Source organism: Pleuronectes platessa, chromosome 24, assembly GCF_947347685.1.
Source record: "Pleuronectes platessa chromosome 24, fPlePla1.1, whole genome shotgun sequence".
NCBI lineage: Eukaryota > Metazoa > Chordata > Actinopteri > Pleuronectiformes > Pleuronectidae > Pleuronectes > Pleuronectes platessa.
The window spans coordinates 2,175,400-2,186,057 of record NC_070649.1 but is presented as its reverse complement, the minus strand read 5'-3'; the positions used below and the strand labels follow the sequence as shown (position 1 = coordinate 2,186,057).

Sequence of the window (10,658 nt, the reverse complement as noted above, 5' to 3'; positions counted from 1 at the left end):
TTAATTACAGCTTTGACACATGCAGCCCTCTGTGTTGTCATATATGGGATTCCTGCTTTACTAGCCCTTGGGTTTATGTCTCACTTCCTCTCCTTTACCTCACTGCAGACATAGATGAGTGTGCCGAGGGCTTGAGTTCCTGCGGCGCTCACGCTCAGTGCATGAACCTACCTGGTAGCCACCGCTGTCAGTGCCAGAGTGGCTACGAGTTTGGCTACGACGGCCGCACCTGTGTTGGTAAGTCAATACATACAAAAATATGTATAAATGCAGCCCACTTACCATAAGTTGCACTAGTTTGTCCAATAACCTGCATATCAGAGCTGCTTTTTCCAAAAAGAGCCGAAAGTCAGGAGGAGACCCGCATATTTGTCTGAGCGCAAGAATAACATTTCTTCCATAACAGTGAGGCACAGCTGCAAAAGCGGGGAAACACAGCGAGAGGGGAGGATGGGTGACGAATGTGAGAACAGGTGGGGGGGACCAGAGGACGAGTGTGAGAACAGGAGAGTGAGATTAGACAGGACAGGGGGTGAAAGTGAACAACAAATGTAGAAATGACACAGTGTGTGTTGCTTTGGAATGTGTGGAGGAGCACGGCCCTGCCAGTGTGTGTGTCCTCCTTTCACCCATCAGTGTGAACTTCGGATGAACTTCTCAATACCCCCCCATCTCCCTCCTTGATTGATAGGAAAAACTTTGCATGAAGTTTTGAAATTAACCAAATACTGATAAGATATAATTGCATTGAATTATTTCCAGCCGGCAGCCAGATATCATCTTTCTTTCTTTCCTTTCTGCATCTGTGGTTGTTGATTTCTCTCTGTTGCTGTGTTTACTTATGTAGACGTGGACGAGTGCAGCTCCTCTCGCTGTCACGCCAACGCCAGATGCATCAATGGACTGGGATCTTTCCAGTGTCAGTGCCAGCCCGGCCTTTATGGTGACGGCTTCTTCTGTTCCCCACAGGAAGGTCAGTACAATCAAATATATAGATTTTAACTATGATGCTCACATTTGTAGTCAGATAAGCAGGAGGAGATTAGTTCATTTTTACCATGGTCAGGCAAAATAACCCATGAATGGAAAGAATCTGAAGGTTTTAATGGCAGATAGAAGATGCTAAATGGTAATAACTCATACACAAATGATAAAATAGTGAAATGGTGTAATGATTGTTTCTCTACAGGACAGACTGTCCGTCCGAGGAGCCAGTGTGAGCAGCACAGAGACAGTCTGCAGAGTGGAGTGGATCTGAGTGGACAGCCAAGTGTCGGAGCCTTCATCCCTCAGTGTGACTCTGACGGACGCTACCGACAATTGCAGGTGATCACTGACTCACAGAGCACACGGCCGACTCATGACCTGAGTAAAAAACATGCAGATTCTGAAAATGCTCATTCTTTATTCCAGTGCCACGGCTCCACTGGACATTGCTGGTGCGTGGACATTAGGGGACAGGAGAGAGGAGGAACCAGGACTCCACCCGGTACGGCACCCAGAGACTGCAACAGACCAGGTATTAACTCGCCCTTATCCCACACGTGGGTGTTTAATTTAAACATTAGTGTATATTTTTAAATGATCTTGTGTTTTATGTCCTCAGATGAACCAGAGCGTCCTCAAACTCACTGTGAGCACCACAGAGACGGTGTGCAGACCACCAGTCCAGAGGGTTACCCTTTAATCGGAGTGTTTGTGCCTGAGTGTGATGCTAATGGCCAGTACACATCTCAACAGGTATCATTCGGATTGTGTTATAAATTAGAAACAATGCTGTATTCACTGTTTGTGTTGTTGTTCATACAGGTCAGAGTTTTTTTTCCTTTAAAAACATCACTTTCCTGTAATCTGACCTCGTATTGAAATCAAAGAAATTAATTTTGGTTTTCGATTTTAGTGCCACGGCTCCAGTGGACATTGTTGGTGCGTGGACAGTAGGGGGCAGGAGAGAGCAGGAACCAGGACTCCACCTGGTTCCTCACCTGTCGACTGTGACCGACCAGGTGAGTCTGCTTTGAGATACTGTCCAGATGTTGGATTGGCTGTACGCACTTTATTTAATCTCAGGACAATCTATACTTCTGTTTCTTTTGTATTTTTATTTAAGGTGGTTTTCCTATTGGATATATCCCTTTAATTAAATTATTTTCAGATCATTTTCCTTTGAAAACACAATATTTTATTCATATTTACATTTACCTTTATTTTGCAGTAGATTTTCACTCATGTCCATGCTTTTCTATTTTTGACTTAATGAGGAAATGTGTAGAAGATATGGATTTATAGTGTAAACACATGTGATGTTTTCCTCCCCAGTTGAACCAGAGCGTCCTAAAACTCACTGTGAGCAGCACAGAGACGGTGTCCAGACCACCAGTCCAGAGGGATACCCTCTACTGGGAGTGTTTGTGCCTGAGTGTGATGCTAATGGACAGTACACATCCCTGCAGGTCAGCACCTGATGACTCATCAGAGAACTGACAGACAAACTGATGTTCTTTTTGAATTGAATCTAAAATAACATAAAAATACTTTTCAGTGCCATGGCTCTATTGGACATTGTTGGTGTGTGGACAGTAGAGGACAGGAAAGACCGGGTACCAGGACATCGCCTGGTGCGGCACCGACAGACTGTGACAGACCAGGTGAAAAGATCAACTACACAAACCTCTTCCACACGAGCGTCTGAAACATATTTGTTATGAGCAGTGACGGCTCCGGCGTCAGCACGTGTATGATGTCATGCTCTCTGAGGCTTTCTCAGTGAACCTGTGAGACCCCAATCTCTCAAGTCAATGACAAGTCAAACAGACACCACATTTAGGTGAGTGTGTGTCTAACCTTGTGAGAGGTGCACTGTTGAGGTCATTGGGTCACAGCCTTGGAATGCATGGAAAAACAGGTGATATCACCGTGTGTGTGTGTGTGTGTGTGCGTGTGCGTGTGCGTGTGTGTCAAGGTATTATGAAAGCTGGATCCCATTTATCTAACACTTCAGGGCACAATCAACAACGTTATTGATTATCATTAGGGCCCGAGCACCGAAAGGTGAGAGGCCCTATTGAAATTGTAAGGATTTTTATTATTAGGGCCCGAGCACCGAATGGTGAGAGGCCCTATTGAATCTGTAAGGATTTTTATTATTATTATTAGGGCCCGAGCACCGAATGGTGAGAGGCCCTATTGAATCTGTAAGGATTTTTATTATTATTATTATTATTATTTCCCTTTGGGGGGCTTTTTCAGGGTCTAGACATGCTCAAAAAGTTATGAAACTTTGCAGGAAATTCAAGGTCTGCGGATATTTTAGTATTCTGGAGTAATTGGAATTGGGCGTGGCAAAATGGCTCTACAGCGCCCCCTGGAACCAGCCCCTAGGTTTCCACATAACGGATTTTCATCAAAATCTGGATATAGGTGTATCGTGACCAGTCATGAAAAAAAGTCTCATGGAGCATTATGAAAAACGCAACAGGAAGTCCGCCATTTTGCTTTTAGTGGCCATTTTGGCAATATCCCACATTTTTACTTTTACGTACTTGTCCCAGGGCTTTCATCAGATCAACTTCAAATTCAGATGAGTGTCATCACAACAAGATGGAGATAAAAAATGATTGAGGGATTTTTTTTTTATCACACCGTGTGACCGTGGCATGGCGTTAAAAATTGGTTAAACGCCATCAAAACACGGGCATCTGTATCTCGGACATACATGTTCCAATCAAGTCCAAACTAGACATGTAAGACAATAGTCCCCGCCTGATGACATCTATGCATAAATGATGACTTAAAACCGCAGCGCCCCCTGGTGGCAACAGGAAATGTCTTGTTTTTTGCTTGTCTTACACTTGGATGAATTTCTCCTCATCCACTGACCTCAACCATGTCAAACTGTATCAAATGGGTCCCAAGACATTGACAATGAAGACATAAGATTACCGTGACTTTTCGTCAAACGCCATATGAATGGCGTGGCATTAAAGTTCATCAACTCGCCGTGAAACACGAAATTGCTGTAACTTCAGTGTTCATGATTCTATCTCTCTCAAACTACATGTGTGTAACAACAGCCCCCCCCTGAAGATATTCATATGGTTTTAAGAAATGGGCGTGGCAAAAAAACTGACCAGCGCCCCCTATAGGGCAACCCCGGCACTACGATGGCCGACATTTACACAAATCTATCGGGACATGTGTCGTTTCATAACAAACAAAAAAATATCTTGGATAGGTATGCTTGACCAAACAGGGAGGCCGCCATTTTGGATTAAGTGGCCATTTTTTTTCCATATTCCACATTTTTACTTGATGCACTTGTCCCAGGGCTTTCATCAGATTAACTTCAAATTAAGATCAGTGCCATCACAACAAGATGGAGATAAAAAGTGATTAAGAGATTGACCTTTCGTCACACCGTGTGACCGTGGCGTGGCGTCTTGAGTTTGATTAAACGCCATCAAAACACGAGGTTCTGTATCTCGGACATACATTGTCCAATCGAGTCCAAACTAGACATGTAAGACAAGGGTGCCATCCTGATGACATCTACACAGAAATTATGACTTGAAATTACAGCGCCCCCTGGTGGCTACAGGAAGTGACATGTTTTATACTTTGATGAACTGCTCCTGGCTGATTTACAATATACAGCTCAAATCAGATCAGTCAAGTCATTAGATCATGGTCAGAATTGTGACGTTTCCTCAAACCGTGTAAACATTGATGTGCGGCGAAGGATTTTCCTTCGCCAAAGGACACGATGTTATCATAACTCCACTGTGCATTGTCCTATCACTACAAAACTTCTGTCACATGGTCAGAGTCCAAGCCTGAACAGCTCTATGTGTCAATATTTCCTCAGTGTCATAGCGCCACCTACTGATTCGCCAGGAAACAGGAAGTACTTTGTTAATCCACTCTGCATTATCCAACCGGCTCCAAACTACTGACCTATGATCACAATACTATTCTGAACAGCTCCACATATAAATATTAGTTCAGGGTCATAGCGCCACCTAATGATCAGTGTGAAAATTAAGTTGTGTTAACATTGTCCAATTGACACAAAATTGCTCACGCTACATCAGAGCGCCTACATGAACAGATATATATGTCTGTGCGTAATAATAGTGATGGCTCCACCTACTGGCAAACCTACTGCCGCAGAGCGCAAAACGCATTTAACGTGGAGAAGTGCATGCTCGATCGATGATGTGCGCTTGGTCATCGATCGCTCTCTCCACCGACCGCAACAGGCTTCAACGTGCGGGTGCTCGGGCCCGCAAGTGCTACAACGTAGCCCTAGTTATTATTATTATTTCCCTTTGGGGGGCTTTTTCAGGGTCTAGACATGCTCAAAAAGTTATGAAACTTTGCAGGAAATTCAAGGTCTGCGGATATTTTAGTATTCTGGAGTAATTGGAATTGGGCGTGGCAAAATGGCTCTACAGCGCCCCCTGGAACCAGCCCCTAGGTTTCCACATAACGGATTTTCATCAAAATCTGGATATAGGTGTATCGTGACCAGTCATGAAAAAAAGTCACATGGAGCATTATGAAAAACGCAACAGGAAGTCCGCCATTTTGCTTTTAGTGGCCATTTTGGCAATATCCCACATTTTTACTTTTACGTACTTGTCCCAGGGCTTTCATCAGATCAACTTCAAATTCAGATGAGTGTCATCACAACAAGATGGAGATAAAAAGTGATTGAGGGATTTTTTTTTTATCACACCGTGTGACCGTGGCATGGCGTTAAAAATTGGTTACACGCCATCAAAACACGGGCATCTGTATCTCGGACATACATGTTCCAATCAAGTCCAAACTAGACATGTAAGACAATAGTCCCCGCCTGATGACATCTATGCATAAATGATGACTTAAAACCGCAGCGCCCCCTGGTGGCAACAGGAAATGTCTTGTTTTTTGCTTGTCTTACACTTGGATGAATTTCTCCTCATCCACTGACCTCAACCATGTCAAACTGTATCAAATGGGTCCCAAGACATTGACAATGAAGACATAAGATTACCGTGACTTTTCGTCAAACGCCATATGAATGGCGTGGCATTAAAGTTCATCAACTCGCCGTGAAACACGAAATTGCTGTAACTTCAGTGTTCATGATTCTATCTCTCTCAAACTACATGTGTGTAACAACAGCCCCCCCCTGAAGATATTCATATGGTTTTAAGAAATGGGCGTGGCAAAAAAACTGACCAGCGCCCCCTATAGGGCAACCCCGGCACTACGATGGCCGACATTTATACAAATCTATCGGGACATGTGTCGTTTCATAACAAACAAAAAAATATCTTGGATAGGTATGCTTGACCAAACAGGGAGGCCGCCATTTTGGATTAAGTGGCCATTTTTTTTCCATATTCCACATTTTTACTTGATGCACTTGTCCCAGGGCTTTCATCAGATTAACTTCAAATTAAGATCAGTGCCATCACAACAAGATGGAGATAAAAAGTGATTAAGAGATTGACCTTTCGTCACACCGTGTGACCGTGGCGTGGCGTCTTGAGTTTGATTAAACGCCATCAAAACACGAGGTTCTGTATCTCGGACATACATTGTCCAATCGAGTCCAAACTAGACATGTAAGACAAGGGTGCCATCCTGATGACATCTACACAGAAATTATGACTTGAAATTACAGCGCCCCCTGGTGGCTACAGGAAGTGACATGTTTTATACTTTGATGAACTGCTCCTGGCTGATTTACAATATACAGCTCAAATCAGATCAGTCAAGTCATTAGATCATGGTCAGAATTGTGACGTTTCCTCAAACCGTGTAAACATTGATGTGCGGCGAAGGATTTTCCTTTGCCAAAGGACACGATGTTATCATAACTCCACTGTGCATTGTCCTATCACTACAAAACTTCTGTCACATGGTCAGAGTCCAAGCCTGAACAGCTCTATGTGTCAATATTTCCTCAGTGTCATAGCGCCACCTACTGATTCGCCAGGAAACAGGAAGTACTTTGTTAATCCACTCTGCATTATCCAACCGGCTCCAAACTACTGACCTATGATCACAATACTGATCTGAACAGCTCCACATATAAATATTAGATCAGGGTCATAGCGCCACCTACTGATCAGTGTGAAAATTAAGTTGTGTTAACATTGTCCAATTGACACAAAATTGCTCACGCTACATCAGAGCGCCTACATGAACAGATATATATGTCTGTGCGTAATAATAGTGATGGCGCCACCTACTGGCAAACCTACTGCCGCAGAGCGCAAAACGCATTTAACGTGGAGAAGTGCATGCTCGATCGATGATGTGCGCTTGGTCATCGATCGCTCTCTCCACCGACCGCAACAGGCTTCAACGTGCGGGTGCTCGGGCCCGCAAGTGCTACAACGTAGCCCTAGTTAGGGCCCGAGCACCGAATGGTGAGAGGCCCTATTGAATCTGTAAGGATTTTTATTATTATTATTATTATTATTATTTCCCTTTGGGGGGCTTTTTCAGGGTCTAGACATGCTCAAAAAGTTATGAAACTTTGCAGGAAATTCAAGGTCTGCGGATATTTTAGTATTCTGGAGTAATTGGAATTGGGCGTGGCAAAATGGCTCTACAGCGCCCCCTGGAACCAGCCCCTAGGTTTCCACATAACGGATTTTCATCAAAATCTGGATATAGGTGTATCGTGACCAGTCATGAAAAAAAGTCTCATGGAGCATTATGAAAAACGCAACAGGAAGTCCGCCATTTTGCTTTTAGTGGCCATTTTGGCAATATCCCACATTTTTACTTTTACGTACTTGTCCCAGGGCTTTCATCAGATCAACTTCAAATTCAGATGAGTGTCATCACAACAAGATGGAGATAAAAAATGATTGAGGGATTTTTTTTTTATCACACCGTGTGACCGTGGCATGGCGTTAAAAATTGGTTACACGCCATCAAAACACGGGCATCTGTATCTCGGACATACATGTTCCAATCAAGTCCAAACTAGACATGTAAGACAATAGTCCCCGCCTGATGACATCTATGCATAAATGATGACTTAAAACAACAGCGCCCCCTGGTGGCAACAGGAAATGTCTTGTTTTTTGCTTGTCTTACACTTGGATGAATTTCTCCTCATCCACTGACCTCAACCATGTCAAACTGTATCAAATGGGTCCCAAGACATTGACAATGAAGACATAAGATTACCGTGACTTTTCGTCAAACGCCATATGAATGGCGTGGCATTAAAGTTCATCAACTCGCCGTGAAACACGAAATTGCTGTAACTTCAGTGTTCATGATTCTATCTCTCTCAAACTACATGTGTGTAACAACAGCCCCCCCCTGAAGATATTCATATGGTTTTAAGAAATGGGCGTGGCAAAAAAACTGACCAGCGCCCCCTATAGGGCAACCCCGGCACTACGATGGCCGACATTTATACAAATCTATCGGGACATGTGTCGTTTCATAACAAACAAAAAAATATCTTGGATAGGTATGCTTGACCAAACAGGGAGGCCGCCATTTTGGATTAAGTGGCCATTTTTTTTCCATATTCCACATTTTTACTTGATGCACTTGTCCCAGGGCTTTCATCAGATTAACTTCAAATTAAGATCAGTGCCATCACAACAAGATGGAGATAAAAAGTGATTAAGAGATTGACCTTTCGTCACACCGTGTGACCGTGGCGTGGCGTCTTGAGTTTGATTAAACGCCATCAAAACACGAGGTTCTGTATCTCGGACATACATTGTCCAATCGAGTCCAAACTAGACATGTAAGACAAGGGTGCCATCCTGATGACATCTACACAGAAATTATGACTTGAAATTACAGCGCCCCCTGGTGGCTACAGGAAGTGACATGTTTTATACTTTGATGAACTGCTCCTGGCTGATTTACAATATACAGCTCAAATCAGATCAGTCAAGTCATTAGATCATGGTCAGAATTGTGACGTTTCCTCAAACCGTGTAAACATTGATGTGCGGCGAAGGATTTTCCTTCGCCAAAGGACACGATGTTATCATAACTCCACTGTGCATTGTCCTATCACTACAAAACTTCTGTCACATGGTCAGAGTCCAAGCCTGAACAGCTCTATGTGTCAATATTTCCTCAGTGTCATAGCGCCACCTACTGATTCGCCAGGAAACAGGAAGTACTTTGTTAATCCACTCTGCATTATCCAACCGGCTCCAAACTACTGACCTATGATCACAATCCTGAATAGAACAGCTCCATATATGAATATTAGTTCAGGATCATAGCGCCACCTATTGATCAGTGTGAAAATTAAGTTGCGGAAACATTGTCCAATTGACACAAAATTTCTCACGCTACATCAGAGCGCCTACTTGAACAGATCTATATGTCTGTGCGTAATAATAGTGATGGCGCCACCTACTGGCAAACCTACTGCCGCAGAGCGCAAAACGCATTTAACGTGGAGAAGTGCATGCTCGATCGATGATGTGCGCTTGGTCATCGATCGCTCTCTCCACCGACCGCAACAGGCTTCAACGTGCGGGTGCTCGGGCCCGCAAGTGCTACAACGTAGCCCTAGTTATTATTATTTCCCTTCGGGGGGCTTTTTCAGGGTCTAGACATGCTCAAAAAGTTGTGAAACTTTGCAGGAAATTCAAGGTCTGCGGACAATTTAGTATTCTGGAGTAATTTGAATTGGGCGTGGCAAAATGGCTCAACAGCGCCCCCTGGAACCAGCCCCTAGGTTTCCACATAAGCGATTTCCCCCAAAATCTAGACACTGGTGTAACGTGACTAATCATAGAAAAAAGTCTATTGGAGCATTATGAAAAATGCAACAGGAAGTCCGCCATTTTGCTTTTAGTGGCCATTTTGGCAATATCCCACATTTTTACTTTTACGTACTTGTCCCAGGGCTTTCATCAGATCAACTTCAAATTCAGATGAGTGTCATCACAACAAGATGGAGATAAAAAATGATTGAGGGATTTTTTTTTTATCACACCGTGTGACCGTGGCATGGCGTTAAAAATTGGTTACACGCCATCAAAACACGGGCATCTGTATCTCGGACATACATGTTCCAATCAAGTCCAAACTAGACATGTAAGACAATAGTCCCCGCCTGATGACATCTATGCATAAATGATGACTTAAAACCGCAGCGCCCCCTGGTGGCAACAGGAAATGTCTTGTTTTTTGCTTGTCTTACACTTGGATGAATTTCTCCTCATCCACTGACCTCAACCATGTCAAACTGTATCAAATGGGTCCCAAGACATTGACAATGAAGACATAAGATTACCGTGACTTTTCGTCAAACGCCATATGAATGGCGTGGCATTAAAGTTCATCAACTCGCCGTGAAACACGAAATTGCTGTAACTTCAGTGTTCATGATTCTATCTCTCTCAAACTACATGTGTGTAACAACAGCCCCCCCCTGAAGATATTCATATGGTTTTAAGAAATGGGCGTGGCAAAAAAACTGACCAGCGCCCCCTATAGGGCAACCCCGGCACTACGATGGCCGACATTTATACAAATCTATCGGGACATGTGTCGTTTCATAACAAACAAAAAAATATCTTGGATAGGTATGCTTGACCAAACAGGGAGGCCGCCATTTTGGATTAAGTGGCCATTTTTTTTCCATATTCCACATTTTTACTTGA

The 10,658-nt window shown here is 43.5% G+C and overlaps 1 protein-coding gene across 1 annotated transcript in view; it reads left to right on the top strand.

Moving 5' to 3' along the window:
- The window catches only part of nid2a (nidogen 2a (osteonidogen)), a 67,972-nt gene that overhangs the window by 46,407 nt on the left and 10,907 nt on the right, over positions 1-10,658 (top strand). Inside the window, exons 20-27 of the mRNA XM_053417607.1 lie at positions 109-237; positions 848-973; positions 1,190-1,326; positions 1,414-1,519; positions 1,607-1,740; positions 1,901-2,006; positions 2,320-2,453; positions 2,543-2,648. Coding sequence (XP_053273582.1) covers positions 109-237; positions 848-973; positions 1,190-1,326; positions 1,414-1,519; positions 1,607-1,740; positions 1,901-2,006; positions 2,320-2,453; positions 2,543-2,648 — 978 coding nt within the window. The remainder of the gene's footprint in view (positions 1-108; positions 238-847; positions 974-1,189; positions 1,327-1,413; positions 1,520-1,606; positions 1,741-1,900; positions 2,007-2,319; positions 2,454-2,542; positions 2,649-10,658) is intronic.